The sequence below is a fragment of the Oreochromis niloticus genome, linkage group LG2, assembly GCF_001858045.2.
Source record: "Oreochromis niloticus isolate F11D_XX linkage group LG2, O_niloticus_UMD_NMBU, whole genome shotgun sequence".
Classification (NCBI taxonomy): domain Eukaryota; kingdom Metazoa; phylum Chordata; class Actinopteri; order Cichliformes; family Cichlidae; genus Oreochromis; species Oreochromis niloticus.
This window is the reverse complement of record NC_031966.2, coordinates 31,475,924-31,499,066: the sequence shown is the minus strand read 5'-3', so window position 1 is coordinate 31,499,066 and position 23,143 is coordinate 31,475,924. Positions and strand designations below refer to the sequence as shown.

Sequence of the window (23,143 nt, the reverse complement as noted above, 5' to 3'; positions counted from 1 at the left end):
GACACACTGACAGCCCTTCACACTCACATTTGCACTCTTTTAAAGATAATCTTTATTCTGGATTCATTTCTTGGGGATCTATAGCCTTGTTGGGGCCTTACTATTGGAATGAGTATGTGCACAATTGCCTAAACAGATTCAGCATATGAATATAGAGAAGGTTTTTTGATACTGGAAGCTTCCATTAGTAGTCTGCTTGTACTCTCAATACTAATAAAACAGGTTTGAGCAGGCTTTGGTTGCCTGCAGGTAAATAGTCCAGGTGGAGAGCAAAAGAAGGATGCTGTTGAAATGCAAGACATAATCAGCAGCTATTCCTGATGTATTTCCATTTGTAAACAATGTTGCAAACCTTAGCATAGATATCTAGTGGCTTCACCGGCAACCCAAAAATTAATTCCTAGACTGATACTGTTTCATCAAATCCAGTGCAACATGTGCACCTGGGCTATTCTGGTGCAGAACTTTGTGTGTGTAGGTTGATTTCTGACTGAACACATCTTAAAGCTCTTGTGCACAAAGTTAAGTAGTACAGTAAATTTTCTTATATATATTCACTTCATTAAAACTAAACTAAATGTGGAGAAATCCTGTGGTGCTGGAACATGTGGCCCCCCCAGGGTCGATGCTGGCAATGTTTCAGCAACATAAATAACAACTCATTTACATGTGAAACTGCGAGTAGGAGTTTATTTTTATTTTAATTACACGTATGCAAATGTACAAAAGCAAAGGTCAACTGTACGCTCAGTGGGTGAGCAACATGTGGACTTAACTGACGAGTAGGATCGCACAGCCGAGCTGCAACTCCCACTTCAGCCCATTAGGTGGCAGTAGCCGACCGCGGAGTTTTTTGGGCTAGACTGAAGCTGTAACCAACAGAAGAAGGGGGAGAGCGCTGTCATGGCGGCCAAGGTGAATGCATGTCATTTTCTCTTCAGCAAAGTTTTTAGCTTTTATTACAATGACTTTTCAATGAAAGTGTAGGCTGTGTGTTGGCGTCAAGTGCCCCGTAGCTGCTAATGTTTACTTGTTCTGGTTGTCACCTCTCAGGCGTTGTTACGCTGCACGAAAAAGCTTTGCTAGCTATGTGTGCTGTGCTAGCTTCGCTGAATGACTCCTAAAAAGAATACACGGAGGAAGGTTTTAGCAGAGGTTACGTCTTTAAAAGTTTGCAACAGCTGTTTAACCTTAATAGCTGTCAGTCCTGCCTTTGTTAGCTTTCTAGAGCCACATTAAGCTACAACACAAACACAGTCGGTAAGGGTAACGCTAGCATTAATGTCAGTTAGCTTAACTAGTTGAAAACAGTTTGTACACACAAAACAAAGGGAATAAACTCAGGATGTATACTTAGAAGTTCATTAATGCAGTATAAATAAATATTTGAAAGACTGGAAAAGCGGTGGTTTGAAATATATTGTGGTATTATTATTAATTCTTCCACTCAAAGTCCACGAAGTAAGCTGTGATAGTGACGTGGTGTTGCTTTGAGCTGACTGACACTACAGTGTATCCCCCCCCCCCCGCCAGGTGGTAATGGTGGCCGTCCCGACTGTGCTGGGAATAGCCTCCCTCCGTGTGTACTCTGTGAATGAAGCGCCCGCTGATGGGCTGGTTACTCGAGAAAAGGTGTGTATTCATGATTTATATGGGATATTGCCATTCATAGCCATAATAACACACCAACTCTCTACCTCCCTTTCCCCAGCTCAACATCTACACCCCGGTGTTGCAGTCTGCTCAGGGTAAGTTTGTCCCAGAGAGTCCGGGGGTCATCGAGAGTGGAGTGACTACAGCCAGACAGACAGTACTACCATTTGTGCACACTGTAAAGGTATTCACGTTTTTGTTTTTTTTTGTCCCGTTGTGTACATGTAAAGCTGCATGTCGGAAAAAATCTCATTCACATTCACCGTCAAGTACTGATGTAGCTCATGCTTTCACATCCTCTTCTGCACTTTTAACACAAGCAGATGGTGGAAACATGTGTTTATATTTAAACGTATGAGAGCTAAAATGCACCAGAGAACTCTTATCTTGCACCTGCGAATTTAGTTGACACCACTATCTTTTTGCTGCTCATTGTGGTTTACAGAGCACAATCCCACATGCTGCAAGTGCTCGGTGCAGGAAGGATTCTTGCAGGTTTAGGAGTTAGACAGGAAACTGTGTTCATGCAGTTTAACTTCACAATGTGAAGTTACACTGCATGAAGTTTGCTGCAAGAAGATTTGACAGTTTGATTCTGTGAAACACGGGTTGTTGGGTGGGGGTGAGCAGTTAGCACTGACTCACATGTATCTGTTTCAGTGTTGCTTAAACAGGCATGTTCTTGATGAACTTTTGTAGTGGTTTCAGTTTAGTCTTCTGTTCCCTGCAGGGTGCCTGTATCTCTGTGAAAAGGGGAAGTATTGATCTTTACCATGCTGGAGAAGGTGAGTAAACAACAGGCAAACAACAGTCTTAGTTACATTGCACCTAAATATAAAATTTCAATAATAATAAGACATTTAAAGTTTTCAACATGTCACAAATTTACGAAGTAAATATATTTCAAGGGGTGCTATTGATGTGACATTCTCACCAGGTATCTGTAACAACCCATCCATTTCACACATGCAAAGAAATCAAACCACTGATGTCCATTAATTATGTGTAATAGCGAGAAATGACACCGGGAAAAAGTATCAAACGCATGAAAAGGGTGGTGCAAAAAGTTGTGGAAAGTCATGACACTAGATGAAATCAATCCTGCCACTTGTGCAAAGTGCAAATTAATATCAGCTGGTTCATCACCAACTGATGGCCTGTAAGGAGGAGTCTCATTACTAAGGTGTAAAACCAATGAGCTCTCTCAAGGCCATTGCAAAACATACCGAAGAATTTCTAAACTAGTGAAGGTTCCAGTGAGCAATCCCAAAGTGGAAAGAACATCATGTCACCATAAACCGACCATGACCAGGTGCCTCCTGCAAGATTTCAGACAGAGGAGTGAAAAGAATTATCAGAAGAGTTGTCTGAGAGTCAAGCAGCCCTAGATAGGTGCTGCATATCACCCCCAAAACACCATACCAACAGTGAAGTTCAATACTGTGTGTACAATACTTTCTCCCTGTGTCATTTCTCATTATTACACATAACTTAATTTATGGCCATCTTTGGTTTGATATCGTGGCATTTGTGGATTGGATGGGTTGTTTAACACAATCTGGTCAGAATTTCATGTAAATAGCACCTTTAGAAACATATTTAATTTGTGATGTATTCAGTACATTTTTTTAAGGAAGCTGAATGTATTTTTGTCAGTATCTTGATTTCTGTTATCTGCTCCTCAGATTTATACTATTACCTGAAGGACCCTCCCCCTGGTTTTCTGCCCAGATTTGGCACCATCACCGTGGCTGGCCTGCTTGGCATGTTCTTGGCACGGAAAGGTAACTCGACCTCACAAACAGTTTAGGCCTGCAAGAAACGTTTTAATCAGTTTCTCGTATTAAATAAAGGAAAATGTTTGAAAGAGTGTTGGTCTAAGTGTGAACGGTTGTCTCTCTGTGCCCTGCAATAGACAGGTGACCTTTCCATTGTGCCATATTACAGCCGGGATAGGCTCCAGCCCCATGTGACCCAGTAAAAGCATTGCATACGACTATAACAAATGTGGCATACGCAAACACTGCACACACAGCAAGATTTTGCTAGTAAGCTTTTTTTTTTTTTTTTTTTTTTTTTTTTAATTTGTTCATTTCAGGCACAACAATAAAGTTGAACATAAAGTGCACAAAAAACAAAAACAAACAACAAAATGTACCTGAAAAGGAGTGGGATGAAGAAAACTTATTAAATCCCACCCCTATATTCACTTATCAACAGAAACAATAAACTTCCCGCAGCTACGCCCAAGCAAAACAAATAGAACCTTCATAACTGAATACAGAATATATTAATTATAATTTGCGTTACCACAGGTAACAGGCAATAATAATTACAAGTAACAAACACACATACATATACATACATACATATATATCTACACACACATGTACATATATATACATACATACACACAAACTTTTTTTTTTTTTTTTTTTTCCCCCTTGGAATCCATACCAGCAATGGTAAGAGAACAGACATTTCAGAGCACACTAACACCATCATTGATTATACTGTGACCAGACCAACTGTTTGTAGAGAAATTTAAATCTATGAATATTTTTGCATTGTTTCAGTTGTAAACTCAGACTGTTCCAGATTTTCACACCACATACAGACACACAAAAACCTTTACGGGTTGTTCGAGTTCTGGGTAATTTGAATTGTCCAAAGCCTCTCACATTATAAGCCCTTTCTCGAATTTCAAATATAGATTGTAAATTTGCAGGTAGAAGTTTATTAAAGGCTTTGTATAAAATTATGGATGTATTGTAATTAACCAGATCCTGGAATTTAAGTAACTTTGCCTGAAGAAAGAGTTTGTGAGTATGATCTAGATACATTAATGAATAAGTAACTCAAAACAAATCCTTTTTTTTAGAAATCAAAATTAAAGATGAAAATCCTGAAAAACAAGTGCATTTGGTTGAATATGTCTCAATAAACATGCATTGCTGTTGACTCATCAGTGTGCCACTAAATGGTCACATACAGTGTTTTGAATTTCATCAGCAAAACTCGACTCCTGTTCTGTCGCTGGGTCACAACAACAGTGTATTTGTTCTACAAACTGCATTCATTAAGGACACTTCTTACACTTATCGTCCAGTGGGCTTGACACTTTGGCAGGCTCTGACCTTTGACCTCTGGGCTGTGTGTTTTAACAGTCCCAGATTGTTAAGGTGCGACACGAGCTCTGCTACTAAGGATCACAGCACTTTACGTTTTTTCTTAGACCATTTAATATTTTTCTTTTGTTTTGCAGAACATAGAAAAAAAATCATATAAAGTCATTTCAGAAAGACACAAATTAGTTTTACGCTCTCAGATGTCTCAGAAGAAAGTTTCATTTCAGTCACACAGGAAATAAAGTATTACAACTTCTACTTAATGTATTCATGGGCTGAACATTTGAGATATTTTCTTCACTTCTCATCTCACAATACATGTGAACTTGCACAGAGACATGCATTGTTTGTTAAGCAAGAACATCTGTATTACCCCCCTTTTTGTTTTGTTTTTTAAAATGCACATACGCTCCACATTTATTTATGTGTATTTAATCTTAGCGTGACTTTTTCATGTACGAGATAGCACTGTGATTATCAGGATTTAGACACCACAGCCGCTGAAGCTGAAGTACCCCTCATCATCAATTGCCCAAAGTTTACCACAAGAAGTTTCTGAGGAAGTTTCACTTTTCTCAGTACTTTGTCTTCCTCGCTCTTTCTTCCTATCACCATAGAGTCATTTAAAGTGCATGAAAATGTTAATGTCTTTAAGTTAACCTGGGCATTGTGTTGGCTAAAATGTGCTGCAACACACTATGTGAGGATGACCTTTCTGGATGTAGCAGTTCAGTAGCTGCCCTCCAGTACTTAACCTCTGCCCACTTGTATTGATCGCTGCCCTGCTTTGCAAAATGTTTTATTTCAGGCTCTCGTTTCAAGAGGTTAGCGGTCCCACTGGGCCTGATGAGCGCAGGAGCATCAGTGTGCTACCCTGCACAAGCAGTGGCAGTGTTAAAGGTAACGCTGCTTCCTCAAGCACGGATATCTTGTTAATTCGCACTATAAATGTTAATATTTTCCTAGTTTAATTCGAGCGTTGTCTTTTGTTCTCCCAAGGTGACGGGAAAGAAGATTTACGCTGCAGGGCAGTGGAGCCGTGCTGCAGCGTCTTCACTGCTCGCCTCCACGGAGCCGGTTGCCAAAGAGACTGCTGCTTCACAGCCACAGGTTAACAGACTTTTAAGCAGAAAGACTTATAAAGCTGTTTTACTGTGTGACTAAAACCTAAACAGCACTTCAGCTCGTGTAACTTGCTTTCCACTCGGTGCCTTTCCCTTCTCTACATGTGTTACTTACTGAGAGAGAAAAAAATCCCGTTTGTGTGGTAAATAGGTTATATTCCATTTCCTTTCCTACACATTGCCTTTCATAAGTGATTGTTAGTGTAGTTTTGCTCTTTGTGCCTCACACATGATTTAGGCATATTTTGTGAGAGTTTAAATCTAAAACTTTAGCACTTAAATATTCAAGAAAATTGTACATTTTAATTGTGCACCATTAAAGAGGATTTTTTTTTTATTGTTTTTTAGTCAGCTATAGCAGCAAATCTAGAGCCTCCAGCGGCTGAAGAAACCTCACAGCCCAGCTCCACTACAGACACCTCAGCCCAGAGCTCTACAATCTCAGACACAGAGGTGAAATCAGCTGATCCTATCTCTGATGAGCCCATTGTCGCTGTCATAACAGAGGAAGAGTCATCCGTAACAGCCACAGAAATATCCCCCAACCAGGCCCCCACAGAGACCAGCACAGGTATTATCAGTATTGATCCCTGTCGTCTTGTTTCTCTGTCTCCATCTCTTCATTTCACACACAATCACACAGAGACTTATATCGACAGTGGTGGTTTAATTCCCGCTCTTTCCGGCTCTGTTGGCAAATTCTCCGCCAGTAGAAAAAGTGTCCGCGCCTCCCTCAGAGGAGCTGCCGGCCCCTGTTGAAAGCCAAGAAGCATCGGATAGAAAACAAGCCTCCGGGGATGTATCCACGGACGCGAGCCCATCCGAGCCTGCAAGCTCAGGACCGGAAACAATAAAGGCCGTTCCAGTCGAGTCGGCATCTTCCTCTGAAGAAACATCTACTCCAGAGGCTTCCAGTGAGGCCACAGGTACCAAAAATATTTCATGTCAAAGAGCAAAAGGTTGATAAATAAATAAAATAAGAAGAAATGAGAACCTAAACAGAGAGATCAAATCAAAACATCCACTCTAACGTAGCAGGACCTATGCTTTAATCATCACTCCACAGCTCTTACTCTACACTTAATGTGTGCTGCTAACCTTTTACATTTCCACTACCCTGAAATGTCAATTAGTTGAGTCAGATAGCATGGAGGAGTTGCTGCTTTTAACGAGACACCAGCCGCCACACCCACACCAACACCTATCCAACACAAAGCCGTTACTGGTTGTACTTTAACACTTTCTGCACATGTACCTTTGCTCTTGTTTGGGTGTTTACAGTAGACCAGCACAAACAAATGTCTTTTTTTTTTTTTTAAAGCCCACAGACAAACATAGTGAGCCTTCACTTCCTGATGCTCACACATTTCACCTCTTCTAAGAATGATGTGGTTACCTAAATGTGGAGACCTAAAGGTTGTGGGTCTTGTGTTCTACATAGTTGTTATTATTATGATGATCACTGCTACCTGGGACTTGTATTCTGTTGTCGCTGTAGGACGTTCAGGTTTACCTCCTAACATGATATAAGTCTGTATTAGTTTACAGTTTAACTCTTCACATCTCATCCTTCAGCACAGCTTACTTATCCTTTCGGTACATCTGAGTAGCAGTTTGACATACTGAGGATTGACTCACTCTGCACAAACTGTGTGATGTGAAAGAAAAGAGAGGAATGTGATGTAACATCTCACAGCACTCGGTATGTGGAATATGCATTTTAAAAAGAATCGCAGGGCTTTAGTTACAGTCTGCTCAGCCTGGCTTTAAGTTGAACCGAAAGATAGTTTTACCAAGAAGTGATATCATATTGCATAATACAGTTTTCTCCAGTGAAATCACAGTAAGAGGATGTGTTTGGGATGTTTTTTCCTCCAAGAAAATACGTTTCCCGTTGCATGTTGCTGCAGATCTTCTTCCACAAGGCAGCAACCGGAGCTCCTTGTAAATGTTTAAAGGAGGTTGCCGTCCCAGTAGGTTGACTGGGAGCTGACGTGTGGGTTAAACTGCTCTAAAACTGACAGAATGTATGTACGCAGCGATCTCTGCTTTGTCTCTGCATATAAATTCTTTAACATGAGTTGCTCATAGTAACACAAGCTGTGTCAAACTATACCACATTATATTTTTCAGTATTTCTGCTAGATTTTAACTCAATGTTTCCATTTAGCTGGTAAAAGTAGCAGTTTATGTCAGCACTGTCTCTCCCATCCCTTTTATTCCAGAGGTCAGAGGTTCTTTGAACCCACTGCGGAAAAAGTGCAAAGTCACTGTAGCTGTTTGATTTGTTAAACACTCAGTTTGTTCATAAGAATTTCCATATCTTTGTACCGCATTTTCAAAGGATTCCTGTGTAGCCAGATGGTAAATGGGCTGTATTTGTATAGCGCTTTTCTAGTCCCTAAGGACCCCAAAGCGCTTTACACAACCAGTCATCCACCCATTCACACACACATTCACACACTGGTGATGGCAAGCTACATTGTAGCCACAGCCACCCTGGGGCGCACTGACAGAGGCGAGGCCGCCGGACACTGGCGCCACCGGGCCCTCTGACCCAGATGACTGAACACACAGTTTAGATTTATTTGTACTTTTTAAGAACCAACGCATCCAATCGCTTGGAATTCAGGCGATTTTAGGAAGAAACATCACCTTTTTCTGCACGTTTGGCTGTTGCGCTGAACATAAAGACAGAAACCTGCGACTTTCACCTGGCAACTCTTAATGTTTTCATCTGTTAATAAAAGTTCATTCTACAAATTCTCTTATTTATGTGCTTTGCATTTCTCTTGCTGCCCTGCAGAGGGCTCCAGTTTCAAGCCCGACCCTTCTCTCATGGACTTCGGCCAGTCCAGCCCTGAGGATGAAGACCTGTACAGCACACGAAGCTGAGAGACTGCAGCCAGCCACAGGAGAAGCCTCATTCCCACACACACTGCCATCTCATATCTCACTCTAATTGACAAACGCTCTGTATCATTATGCGTTGTAAATAGGCCATTTTGCAAGCAATCGCAGTTAGAAAGACTTTAATCAACATTTCCATTCTCATTTCGTCTGCCCACATCAGCTGTTTCCACAGAAAACATCCCAGTACATTTGCATTGCAGCAGCGAGGCAGTGAATCTGGGCACACTCAGTTTGCGTGGGACAGAAAACTGGAATAAAAAAAAAAACACCCACTACTATTTACAAGCTTTTATACCCCAAATGGCAGATTGTGAAATTTTCTGTGTCATTTAACAAATACTGGCTTTTTGTGCTCCAACTTTCACAGTCATGAATGCAGCGTGCTTTTATTTATTGTAATTTAGCCCAGTGTGTTGGTGAACTGAAAAATCTGCACATGTGCTCGTGGTGATTACAAGATGGACTAGTGCTGTTTCGCTCGCTAACACAGGAAGTTGTCCTCACTTGTTAATTATGGAACTCAAATAAATCTATATTTTTCATGAATTCATGTTGGGTCTTGTCTGCTATTGATTACAGCACTTCCAGCATGTAGCATCAACAGAATTTCACTCAAACCCCGAGTTGTCATATAATGAGCAGCTAAACATGAGGAATCATCTGAGCCGCATGAACCGGAGTTATCTTTGAAGGGAGACCATTAAAGTGGCCCATTTCTATAGGAAGACGATCCACATAGTGAGTCTTCATGCTGCAATTAGTCCATGAATAACAACAACTTGTGCAGAAACCCATATGGTACACACTCGCAGCTCTGTTCAAAGTATCTTACTTTGAAGGGCACATTTAGTACGTGCTAATCCTGTATCAACAGCAGTGGCCAGAATTTGCCATAATAACCTTTGTCACAGTTTGTAGTAATGGGTTGTAGATATTATTAATTATATTTTAATGAAGATTGAGTACTCTTAGATTTATATTTAAAAGTCAGAGGTAGGCAATTCCAGGCCTCGAGTGCCAGTGTCCTGCAGGTTTTAGATATCACCCTTGGTCAACACACCTGAATCTGATGATTAGTTCATTAGCAGGCCTCTGGAGAACTTCAAGACATGTTGAGGAGGTCATTTAGCCATTTAGATCAGCTGTGTTGGATCAGGGACACATCTTAAACCTGCAGGACACCGGCCCTTGAGACCTGGAGTTCCCCACCCCTGCCCTACAATAATAGAAAACCTTATTTCTGACTCCCCATAAGCAAGCAGTTGGCAAAAGTGAGAAGGAAAAACTCCCTTTAAACAGGAGAAACCTCCAGCAACACCAGGCTCAGGGAAGGATGGCCATGTGCTGCGACGGGTGAGAGGGGACAGTTTTGATCTGTCTGTGCCAACACTTCTGCTCGTTCAGCAGAGTAAACATGTTTTGTCTAGAACAAAACTGTCATCACACCTTCACATTTTCCACATATGTAAATATCACGCAAGTTATTTGGGTTCCTGATAACAATCAGCACGTTGACATGCATGAAATGTACTGCAATTCTTTCACACCCACTAAGAAGAGATAATGAGCCCTGACTTTTCCTCCAGAACCATGGTTACATTTTTAATGTTTGGGGTTTACATGTGCTATGATTTACAGTAACAGACTCACCAGTGTGGCTCCTAACAGCCACGTTTTAAACATTGAATCAAATCAAGTTGTAACAAGTCAGACACCGGGTCAGATAATCTAAAAGCTAATCCCTACTGATGATGCTTTACAGAAACCAAAAGTTTGAATGGTATTTTCAAAGTTGCAATAAAATCATAATGTAAGCACAGCACCCGAGCAATTATTATTCATGGGAATGATTATGCCGAGCAGTTTGAACAGCAAGCGTGCATTGATGCCTTGTGTTCTCTGAAAAGTGATTTTTGTTTGTGTGCTTGCGTATGTGTGTGTGTGTGTGTGTCTAGCTCGAGAATATTAACAGCCGAGCAGAAGCCAGCAGCCAATCAGGTGCGAAATCACAAATTAATAAATAGGCTCCTGGCTGGCAGCTGTGCAGACTGCAGGCTGACCCCAAGCGCTCCGATCACATGCTTTGTGTGCTCTCCCTGTGTGGCTGACACCTTTGTTTTCACCGTTAACTGTTTTATATGCACTTTAGTGTTTTTATTGTTCGGGCACTGAAGCACCCTGAGGTACTGTATGTTTTTAATTATTGATTTATTTGGTCTGCCATAGGCTTTACTGTAATTAGAAAAAGCTGGAAAGAGGCGGATAACTAAGGCAGATGCCTTTTACAGAGTGCAATCTACCAGTGCAAAGTCATAACAACTCTCTGTTTTTCATGTTATTTGTGTACTTTTGTATATTTCAGTGATTATTTACATTTATTGCTATTATTGATCATTTAAGCCCTGATTTAGCATATTTAGGTTTAACCCTGTCTCTTCGTTTCCAGTCCTGCAAACAGTTGCTTCCTCCGGTCTTGGTATTGTTGGAGATGATATCTTTTGTTGGTGCACATTTTTATGTTTAATCTTATGTTACATTTCTCCCAGGCAGAATACTCCCAGTTCTCCATTAGTGGATGGTTTTGCTTCTCCAGCTGAGATACAGCTTTTTTTGTTGCCCCCTTTTCCTTTCCTCCCTTTGTTAGAAATCCAGTAACTGCAGTTACAGCAGATAAGCCACACCGGCTGTTGTAGGCTGCTCAGTGCTTTAAATCACCTGCGTCACGTTTACACACACATACACAAAAAACAGCATTCCCGGTGCCACATGTTTTTGCTTATTTCTGTATTTGTAAAGAGGGGCTGAGGTATCTGTTCACATCTTTATAGCCTCTTTACAGCCCCGTAGAGGAACTGGAGCTGGACCCTGGACCTCATAAACTCTGCACGAGTCTGTCCGGAGTCACGACCCTTGGGATCCTCTGCGCCTGTGTGTATGTAGTGTGAGTCACAAGATGTCCGTACTTGCACGTTCTTCTTTCTGGAATATATGGAGAAGGGCGCACATACGGGAACTTGGCTTCGTGTGGCATCAAAGCAACAGCTTGTGCCGCTGCTTTGAGTCACGGGAGCAAGAAACTTACTGACTGGAGGGAGTCTGTTTTTAAAAAAAATATATAAATAAAATAGGTCTGACAGTTCCTCCAGGAACAACCGCAGCAACCAGCAGCATCAATAATACTACTAATAATAAAAAACCCATATGGAACAAATTGATTCAGTTCAAAATAGAAGTGACCAGAAAGAGTTGGGAATCCTGGAAATCAGTGAAATCCTTTCTTCTCACAGCTTGTTAGGGAAGGACGGACATCTTGTTGCCATAAGCTGTGGCCCCCCAACACACACACACACACACACACACACACACACACACACACACACACACACAGATGTGACTAAGTATAGCTTCATCTGGCTTCCCTCAAGGGTCCCCTTCACATATAGGGTCCCTTTCCTCATAGCATCCCACACCAACAGCGGCTAGAGCCGTGTTCTGAGAATTAAGAAGACTGGACTCTGGCATGTAGGCCAGAGTGCTCTCAGATCTGATTTTTTGACCAGCAGAGAGGAAATGGGCGGGGGGGGGGACTACAACCCTGACCTCTCACCTTTCACCCCAATGAGCTGGATTTTCCACAGAGGACTTTATGGGGGTTATGGTTTGTGGTGGTTATCTTCTCAGGGTCTGTTCAGCAAGGGACACCTCCCCACCGCCTCCACCACCAGCAAATAAACACATATCACATTTATCAGCAAAAAACCATAAACACAAGAGTCATGGAAGCCGTGCATGTTTACTGAAGCACAACTTCCTCCTCTGATTATGCAGGCCAGCATGTGTTCGCAGTACATGTTTTTCCTGCAGTGTGGGATTAAATCAGATGGCAGCAATTTAGCCCGCTGAAGAGCAACAAACTGATTTTAGCAGAGTTTGGCACGTTTTTCAGGCTGCTGATATCAGCTGTAGTTTTTTTTTCTTTTTCCTTACAGCTGTTAATATCATTTTATTTAATGAGTGCCAAGGAAACAGAAAGCAGAAAGACCTGGCAAACTACACTAGTGGAATAATAATGATGATAATAATAATGAATTAAATGTCATGCTTTTAATCCAGGCTAAAATGAACTGTGAGAAAAAATAATTAGCTGGGAGAGTGATGTCCAGCAATGGTTTGCGAGGTGAGCCGAGGTTTGATGCTCTCTGCTCCGCTGCTCTCCTTATCTGGTGCCTGACTGTGCAGACACACACACACAGCCTCCCGCTCTCCCACACATGCTCGGTCTCGCTCAGCCCGAGTGAATGCATGATTTGGGGATTTCTGAACATGCAGCAGACGCTGCCTCGTTTTAACGTGCAATCACCGCCTTGAAAAGTGAATTCCCCGTGAGCCGCTTTAATTGATTGTTTGCAGATAGGATGTTGTGTGATTGCCTTTCCAATTGTTGACAAAGGTCAAAGAAAACATTCCCTTCATTTCTTCATCACAGAAAGGAAGCTCTGTGTGTGTGTGTGTGTGTGTGTGTGTGTGTATGATTGAGCAAGACAATCATTTTGATTTTTGAACATTTTTCAGCGGTGCAGCGGTCAGGGGTGAAGCACAGAACTAATCGGTGTCTGTGAGCCACCTTCACTTCTTGAGCCATAGTTGTCACATATCTTCTGATTTTTAAATATTTTTTGGCAATTAATTGAGCAGACAACCGCACACAACTATCTACAGAGGTCATTAGCCACTAATGAATTGTTTATTGTTTGAAATCTCATATTTAAACTCATTTCCCAACATCCTGCAGTCTGCTTGGAGTATAAAGCTTAAGGCTGTATTATTTTTCTCATTTTTATTTAAATAATTATGATTCCAGTGACATAAAAAAGCTCAGTTGTCAGTTTTGTAGCACTTGTCGAGCACCCTCTGTCCTTCCTGTTACCTTCAGAGCGACCTTCCTTTTCCTCTCGCTTCACTTCCATCATCCTCCATCTCGTCGTCTTGCTCACAATCCTCTGCACACAACCTTTCACCAGAATTAAAATTGAAATTAGCCTCTTAACCTACTTACAGCCTCACAGTGTTTTCAATCTGTTTAGCGCTAAAGCACAACAGAGGTCAAACCAGGTCCATCATAATAACTGTACAAAATGTAATCATCTTGATAACTGTGAAGGTTCAAATAACTTTTTAAGCTTATTTGTGTTTATAAAGCTGTAACAGTATAATCACACCGGCCGCGTAGGCCTAATAGCAGGACGTTAAAATGCACCAGATTAAATTAGATTTACACGTGCGATGACAGGCAGCACGGTGGTGGGTAGCACTGTTGCCTCACAGCAAGAAGGTCCTGAGTTCAAGTCCACCATCTTTCTGTGTGGAGTTTGCGTGGGTTCTCCAGCTTCCTCCCACGTGAAAAAGACATGCACTTAGTGGGGTTAGGTTAACTGGAAACACTAAATCGCCCATAGGTGTGAATGCAGGAGTAAATGTGAGTGCGAATGGTTGTCTCTGTCTATGTGTTAGCCCTGCGACAGACTGGCGACCTGTCCAGGGTGTACCCCGCCTCTCGCCCTAAGACAGCTGGGATAGGCTCCAGCGGGGCGCTGGCGACCCTGAAAAGGATAAGTGGAAGCAAATGGATGGATGGACGTGCGATGACATGGCCTACTGTATAACAGCTGTTTTCTGTTCCTTTGATGTTAAGAGAAATTAATTATACTTTCAGTAAATTTATTTATAGTTTATAGCAGCGGTCCCCAACTTTTTTGCAGATAAATACAACAAAATAAAACTAGTACCGGTACCAAAAAAAAGAAGATTTATTCATAACACACGTGAAAAGACCCAGGAAAACCGAGTTAACGATAAAAACAATAACAAAATAACGCTGAAAACCAATAAAAACCCTGAAAACAATACATTTCACACCCAAGCCTCAACTCTCGCGGCCCGGTACCAAACGACTCACGGACCGGTACCGGTCCGAGGCCCGGGGGTTGGGGACCGCTGGTTTATAGTAATGACTTTGTTTCCTCTATAAGCCTGACTTGTCGCTCCCTTAGTCTAGTGTGTTTATATGTAAATTACTTGTAATTATAACTAAAATAATTGAAATTCCATGTAATTACAGGGGAATTGTGTCCTGAGTCTGGAGCCATATTATATAGCCATATTAAGGCTTACATTAAAGTGCAATTGCATCCTCCCCCTTTAACACCACCCTCCTTTGCCTGTCACAAATATTAGGTTTGAAAAGCAGGTGGGTGGATTTCCTGTGCCCACAGCCACAGCTATGGTTTGAGACGACCACATTAAGGATATTTGCCGTCACTGTTTAGTAAGAGCACCTATCAATGAAACTCTGCATACATATTGCAGAGGTAATATATTGCACAAGTAATGTGGTTATTTAGTTTCTGTGTATTTATTTTAAGGCAAACTAAGTCTAGTAGAGTAAAAAGAACAATATCTTCCAATGAGACGTAAGGAGAGTTTGATCACTGTTAGGGTGGAACTGGTGAAGCACAAACATAGTTCTGCTTTCTCTGTCATCTGGTATTTCTGTTGGCCAGCGTGAAAGCAGAAATTTCTGTTTTTAGTTGTTGCATGTCATGACTAAGGGCCTTTGGCTTCTGTCTATCTGTGTGCGTGTGTGTGTGTGTGTGTGTGTGTTTGCATTCCTGTCTCTGAGAGGACTGTTGATTTAAAGCTTTAGTGACCTTTAGGACAGGATGCCTTAAAGGGTCGTATGTCATGTAAAACGTGGTTTTTAAGGTTCATCTTACAGAGCTTGGGAATGTGTTACTATCTGCAAGGCTCCTCATGAAAATATGACATGTCTGAGTATGAGAACAACTGTGCATACCCAGCATGCCAGTGCATGACAAAGTTTCCGTTCTGGAGAAGCAAAAGCTATCGCATTTTAATAATTTTGCAAGTTGCAGCACGTTCCCAGTTTCTCATATCCTGCAAACGCGCCACGGCGAACCTCCTCATTTTCAGCCTTCAAAATCTTCTGCTTTCTGTCTCGCCTTCATCCTTCATCCTCGCTGTCAGCTTTCCCACGGCCATTACAACACATCACGTCCCGATAGATGCTCAATGGAGCAGAGTGCGTGCACATGTAAACAGATCCAAGTGCGCTGGCGTCGATGAGCGCATGCCGGGCTGAGTGCACCCGCGTCTACACGTAATGGAGCATAGGTGCAAACGTGCGCGGGCGGGGAGAGATTCGTGCTGATCAAAGGAGCTGTGATGTAATCAGTCTCGGAGCTTTGCACGCATCCCTCATTAACTTTCACCAGAGGCCTTAATGAAAAACCACTGGAGGGAATCTCCGCTTTCTCTCCTTCCTTTCCCTCATCTCTCTCTCCCTTCTGCCTTCGCATCTTCTTCTTCACTCCCCACAGTTCCTCCTCATCTTCCTCCACATCCATCTTCCATACTGTGCACCCCCACCCCCACCCCTCCCTTTTTTCTCTCTGGCCCAGGAGCTGGTTTGACTTCCGCTCACCCGAGTAAATATTTCCCATGGCTTATCTGACCACCAGCAGGACCAATATGACACAAAGTGCGAGGCTCTGCTAATTAACAGAGCCTCTTTTTCTGGGGTCAGAGGCCCCGTCGGGGGCAGTTAGAGCTGTAAGTTTGACATACAGAACACGCCAGCGTCCCATTTATTGCGGTCAGGTATGACACACCGCTGTGTGGCTGCAGTCACTGGAGACAAAGTTTTACTACAACATACATCTTGATTTGATTTTGTTAGTTTCTGGTGGAAGTTCCTGGAGGGAGGGCGGGGAGGGATAAAGAAAGGATACAGGGGGAAAAAGGAACAGAGCAAGTTTATTTCTTTCTGTTCTTCTCCTTCTGTGCAGGCTGGCTTACGTCCAGGCACAGTCCAGCCCCTTGGTAGTGATGGAGGTGTGTGACGTACAGCAACTTCCCTGTTGTGCAATCATCAAGAGACTCCCGGGGCCTATAAGACCCCCAACGTCATCTGGTTTCTCAGAGTCTGGAGGTTGTTTTCTCCACACACACACAGGCGGTCCAACTCATGAGCATGATACAGTCCGGGGTCTTCAGCTGTGCAGATTTCTTTTAAAGGGGTCGAGGAGAAAATGTCAAGACATGGATTTTAGCCAAAAGAAGCTTTGAAAAAGAGCTAGACTGTTTGGACTGGACGCTCAATTACATCAGGTAAAGAAATCATAAATGGCTTTTCTAGTCTAAGAGCGAGAGTTTTCTGTTTTCTATCACAACTTCAACCGTCAGAATCATTTTTTATTGGAATCAGCATAGTCGATGAGATAATTTTCCATGTACGAATGACTGCTTGCTTTGAATTTGATTTATTTGTGCAGTTAGTAGTGCTTTCACTTGTACACTGTTGCAAGATCAGTTTTTATTATTTTTAACACTTTTAAACCTTTTTCAAATGAATCATGATTGTTTCAAAAATGTATTCTTTAATCGAAGAAAGATGGTTTTTTTTACAGCATTCCAATAAGATTGGATTACAGCCTTTTTCAGTGTATCAAGTATGGCGTAATGTATTTTTGCTTTGATTAGATATCAAGTAGGACACCTAATAAAGGTTCGCACCAAATAAAGATGCCTGTGTAGAGAAACTTTGTCCATAAAAGGCAGCTGAATTTTAAATATGCTCTTGTTTTGCATTATTTCCAGCTGACCTTGGAAAACTCAAAGGAGGGAAGTGAAATTGTGTGAGGCAACGGTACATCCAGTTCCATGATGGCAATCCCAAATGACCTCTCCCTTTTCAACTCCACCTCTTCCCTCTATTCGATGACGGAGGTTTTTGTGAACACCACCCCGACTCCCTCTGCTCCCCTCTGCTCGGACTGGCCTCCTGTGCCCATGACCACAGTCATCCCCACCGTCTACAGTGTGATCTGTGTGCTGGGAACCATAGCCAACACCTTGGCAGTGTGTGTCCTGGCACATGGTAGTGCCTCAAGGAGAACAGTAGCTAACACCTTCATGCTGAACCTCTGCGTGTCCGACCTGCTGTTCCTGTTGTCGCTCCCGCTGTGGGCCGTCTACTACTCCCAGGGTTACAACTGGCCCTTCGGCCGAGTAGCCTGCAAAATCTGCGGCGCTCTCCACAACCTCAACCTCTATGCGTCCATCTTCTTTATCACATGCATGAGCATAGACCGCTACCTGGCCATCGTGCATCCATTCCGTTCCCAAAGTGCACGAGACGCCAAGCGCGCCCGGTTCACCTGCATCCTTGTGTGGGTTCTGGCATGTGCTTGCTCAGGCCCTACCTTAGCTCTGAGGGAGACCTACTACCTGGATGCGCTTGGTGTGGAGGCCTGTGCAATTTTATATCCTGATCATACCTGGTATCGGACCCTGGCCTGGATAAAGATCGTTCTGGCCTTTCTTCTACCACTCTTTGTCATCTCTTGTTGCTACTGTGCTATTGGTAGACATTTGTTGGTTGATACGGGGTTGGTAAGAATGCAGAATGTGTCTCACCCGCACAGAATGTCATCCTTTAAATCAATGCAGTCCCACGAGGGCTATAGTAAACCGGAGAGACCCCCCACCCCTTCTGTGAGTCCCAGCTCAAGTGGGGCCAGACCCCTGGAGGGTAGGGGGCTTGAAAGGGTATTGTGGACAGTAGCTGCAGTGGTTCTGGCATTTTTCCTCTGCTGGTTCCCCTTCCACTGCGTGACCTTTTTGGATGTGCTGCAAAGTGAAGGCTGGTTGGACAGCTGCTGGGTAAGATGGAGTGTCCAAAACCTCACCCCTCTCACCCTCTGTCTGGGTTTCTCCAACTCAGCCATCAACCCTGTGCTCTACTGCTTCATCGGGAACCATTTCCGTGGCCGTCTAGGAGGCTTATGCAAGGGCCTGTGTGCTTGTTTAAAGGCCCGAGGGGAAGAACACAGCCAGAAGAGGGGCTCCTTCAGCACCAGGCTGAGCTCCTTCTCTCGAAAACTCAGTGACCTCAAAGACTTGGCGACTGTGGAGCCCTCTGGCTCTGCGTACCTGCCCCAACTCCCAGCCCCGACTCCAGCGAGAAGACTCTCTCATCCCCTCAGTGATAACTGCTGAACACCAATGAGCTCGGCTGTGTGAGATGGAGCTGTTACTAAAACTGACTAATTCAAATTCTAGCAGAGGTCATTTCTGCTTTACAAAAAATAACTGTAGATAAAACATTTTCCACACTTGACTTGGACAGTGATCAAGCATCTCTTGTGAGTCACTCACATGATGTCATTTCTGGCTGCAGCAGAAATCATTTTGGAAAAACAACATTGTCAAAACTTAATGTACAGTACCTGATAAGAACCAAACAGCTGACAGACACAGTTTGTGCCTAGCAACTGAACAGAGTGGCGCAATTAGCAGCTAATGAAGAAGATATTCCCCCAGGAGTTGCTAGAAACTACAAACAAAGCTAAAACATAACAAATGCTGCATATGAATTCACCATCTGGATATAAACACAAATCTAAACAAATGATCATATCTCTGTCCATAGCTGCTGTATATAAAGATGATTTATTCACAGCTTGTTTTATAGCCCCACAGATTAAAAAAGAAATCTGTTAGCTATAAGCAGTGCAAGCTACATCTATGCTAATTTAAGATTTTTAAGCATTGCTTTGGTTTTTATGTTCCTCTAGCCCAAATCACTATGAAATATAAGAAACTACATTGGGTTGCTGTGTTGCTATGTTGGGTAATCAGACCATATTATTTAAAAAGTCTAGTTGATAATTTAGCGTTAGCCAAGGCTAGCTCTAGACATCTCACTAGCTAGCATTAATTTAATAGTGCGCTTTTTAAGTGTGGTTTGTTCTTATACAAATGTTATATCCTATATTTTTCTAAAAGGAAATATCTCATTGTATAATAATACTTTATATGGTTAAGCAAATGTAGTAAGTTAATAATTGTTTTTGTGGAGCATAACAAGCTAAAAAGAAATACATCAATTTCACAAAAGGGTCTACTTTTCCTCTTTTGGGGGGAGCAAAATATCATATGTGTACTTGACATTTATCTGTATGTATTCTGTAAAGACTTGGGAAAAGAAATAAAGCAAAAACCACTTTCCATATGCCACTTCCTTTGCTTGATACAGTTCTCCAAAATGACTATGCCTTCCGTTTTGTGAAACCCGATCAATTTACTAGAGATTTCAAATGTTCCTTTTCCCCGTCTTACCCTCTAACAGCTGTGACTCCGAGCTTTCCCCACCTGGGAATATGAGCGCTGAGATTACTGTCAGCCTGGCAGATGGACATCCAGTCTCCCCTTCCAGAAAGCCTCACACGAATTCCGCACATATCAAGGCCAGATATCATAATCTCATACTAATATCCTTATGATGCATTCCAGTCCAGCCGCTTGTGTTGGTTGAGGGAGCCTGCAGCTGATCAATGATATATCTCAGCCTGCTATTTGTGTCCAGTATAGATTTGCTGCATTCTGCATTGACCCTGGGCTGTCTCTCTGTGAGCCGAGAGCCAATACAACATGGTGTAATTTTGTTCCGGACTGGTGGTTGCAAGGAATTTTTACAAGCAGGAAAGCTAAATGAATAATCAGTGAAAGGCTTTATTATGAATAAATGGAATAAATAAATTCTTCTTTTCTACCTTGAATGTTTTTTTGGGTTTTTTTGGGGGGGGGGGCTGATAAATAAAGTGAGGAAAACTTCTTCGTCTACTCGAAATAGACGAATATTTTTTTTTGCCACTGGGTGGCGCTAAAATGCTGCAGAATCATTGAATGACATGCCATTGGCTGCTTACCCAGTCAAAGGCCCAAAGTCCCACTGCTCATGATCTTTGTGAGCCGAGGGAAAAATGGCTCTGACACAGACTGATGACTCATGTAGGCTACACTTCTGAATGTATAAAAACAGACACCCGCGACAAAAGCCGCATTAAAGGGAGCCACCCGCTTGGAGAATACTGAATGCCAGAGTCACATGGGTAACCTTTCTGAAGGGGTTTTTCTTGCAGAAGCTTTTTGGTGATGTGAAGGACACCATGCGGTCAAGAACAGCATTCAGTCCTGCAAATAAAAAAGCCTACATCTGAACATGACAGATGAGCTCAGAGTACCAGACGCCGTGCTATCAGCAAATTGACGTTTCCTGTGGTAATGTCACCGCAGTAAACATTGAATATTTTAATCACCACACTCTTAATTTGACACGACAGAACTTTCCTCCTGATGGGACAGATTGCTGGATGAGTTTGTTGTACGCGCAGATTCATTAGCTGATTCCTCGCTCTTCTACAGAGCAGGTGGGAGTGTCTTTTAACACACGTTTAGGCAGAAGACAGACTAAGAGATATGTGGCTGAGGAGATGTGTGGACATGTGATGAGAAAACGCATGCTGAGAAATACCGAGAAGCACATTGCTTCGGGTTTTTTTCTCCCTTTATCTGCTTTAAAATGTCTTCCTCTGACATATCAGTTTAATTCAGCTGAACACCCAAGTGCAAATGAGACTTTTCTTTCTTTTCTTGTCTCCTCTTTATGTGTTCCATTACAAGTTAAAGTAGAGAAATAATAAGAATTGCTGAGATTTTTTTTTTTTGCCACGCATCAAAGGGAGGTAGGCCAGTGGTAGGAAAATAGGACGAATCTGTCCCTTTATTAAAACTGTCAACGCCGAAATGAGCTGAAGCTTTAACACATCATGCCACATAAACTTGTAGGTGGAAGGCTTGTTGGAAAAAAAGTCACAGCAAATCTAATCTTGAAATACTGTAATTTGAATCTTGAGCACATTGAGGTGGCAGTTAAAAAGAAATATTCTGAGGAGGTTCCAGCTCCTGTCCTGGTATCAGGAAACTTATGCATTTAAACACATTTCTAAAACAAACTATTGAAAATAAGTGAGAATAGCTGAAGTGCACTGCTGTGAGCTGTATGTAGTTATTATTTTGAACTACTTTATAGTTCCACTTTTTGCAGTAATACAGTCACTGGCCTCTTTATTAGGTATCCTTTGCTAGTAACACGTCGGACCGCGTTTTCCTTTAAAACTGCCTTAATTCAACGAGGTGCTGGAAACATTTCTCAGAGATTTTGGTCCATATTGGCTTGACATCACACAGTTACTGGAGATTTGTTGGTGGACCGCTGTGATGCAGATCTGAGCTCACTGTCATAATCAAGAAACCTTTAATCTTTGTGAGATGTTATCCTGCTTGGGTGCACTGTGGTCACATACGAATGGACATGGTCAGCAACAACACTGAAGTCGGCTGAGGTGTTTAAATGATGCTCAGGTGGTACTGAGGGGGCCAAAGTGTGCCAAAGAAAATACTTCCCACACCATTACACCAGCAGCCTGAACCACTGATACAAGGCAGGATGGAGTCTTTGCGTCATGTTGTTTATGCCAAACTCTCGCCTACGGTCTGAATGCTGCAGCAGAAACAGAGACTCATCAGATAAGGTAATGGCAGCTGTGGTCTTCTGCTGCGGTAGCCCATCTGAGATCAGCAGAAACACTCAGATCAGCCTCTGACACCAACAATCACCCCACATGCAAAGTCATTTAAATCACCTTTCTTTCCCATTTTGAAGCTTTTAAATTTTAGAGGTTGTCTTGACACATTCTTCATGCTTAAAATCCCTAAATGAGCAGGTGTACTTAATAAAGGGGCTGGTGAGTGTATACACAATGTAACTAGGCATCAGTTATGTTGGCAAATTTATCTGACATTCCGACAAATTTCACAATTACACTGAAAACAGAAAAGATTTGAGAAATTAAAATAGTTGTTTCCATTTTTAATAAATCGTCTAAATGTGTAAAAACAAGCTTGAAACTTTTTAAAGAACAGCTGTGTTATTTTCATTTGTTAAATCAATTTTGTTGCGTATTTTTTATTGAATTTATTATTTTCAAACTGTTTTTAAAAACTTAATTAGGACTTTTAAATCATTCTGATATATTCTACATGGTTTTTTTTAAACAAGCATGTATAATTAAGGATCTGAGCACATCTTCCATGACTGCACTGCCTACATATACTCCACAATTCAGTTGTGGCAGAGCCATAGAGTCTGAGCAAACTTCTGCTGACAAGAAACCAAAGTGAGGCTGGAAACAGTGCACGTTAGTGCATCATCACAGCATGCGTTTTTCCTATGTAAAAAAGGCGAGATTGCTTCACTTTATCCCTCTGTTGTGCTTTCTTCTGTTGTGGAAATGTTCCGTTAGAATCTTTTATGTTATTTCCTGTCAAAAAAGAAAGAAAAAATAGAATCATTTCCTGAGAGATAGACAAACCCACACTTTACTTGTGCGTGTGTGTGCGTGC

At 42.1% G+C, this 23,143-nt stretch overlaps 2 protein-coding genes and 1 long non-coding RNA gene across 4 annotated transcripts; 2 read left to right on the top strand and 1 right to left on the bottom strand.

Moving 5' to 3' along the window:
• The first annotated feature begins 795 nt into the window (after positions 1-795).
• On the top strand, positions 796-9,083 carry apool (apolipoprotein O-like). Of its 2 annotated transcripts, none has more exons than XM_003445904.5 (10): positions 796-915; positions 1,534-1,632; positions 1,712-1,837; positions 2,384-2,438; positions 3,339-3,437; positions 5,590-5,681; positions 5,781-5,891; positions 6,254-6,476; positions 6,619-6,831; positions 8,712-9,083. In XM_003445904.5, the coding sequence occupies exons 1-10, from the start codon at positions 904-906 to the stop codon at positions 8,798-8,800; spliced, it is 1,119 nt and encodes a 372-aa protein (XP_003445952.1). In that variant the 5' UTR covers positions 796-903; the 3' UTR covers positions 8,801-9,083. The 2 variants fall into 2 exon arrangements, with proteins under 2 accessions (XP_003445952.1, XP_005468087.1); XM_005468030.4 differs by having other exon boundaries at positions 6,616-6,831.
• On the bottom strand, positions 3,408-20,451 carry LOC102079993 (uncharacterized). The gene is made up of 3 exons (XR_269065.3): positions 20,018-20,451; positions 13,746-13,829; positions 3,408-3,465 (listed from the first exon to the last, which is right to left on the bottom strand). It is a non-coding gene; the product is annotated as an uncharacterized LOC102079993 (long non-coding RNA).
• agtr2 (angiotensin II receptor, type 2) lies at positions 16,713-19,915 on the top strand. The gene is made up of 2 exons (XM_005468031.4): positions 16,713-17,005; positions 17,495-19,915. Exon 2 carries the CDS (start codon positions 17,558-17,560, stop codon positions 18,893-18,895), a length of 1,338 nt encoding a protein of 445 aa, XP_005468088.1. The 5' UTR covers positions 16,713-17,005; positions 17,495-17,557; the 3' UTR covers positions 18,896-19,915.
• Positions 20,452-23,143: the final 2,692 nt, after the last annotated feature.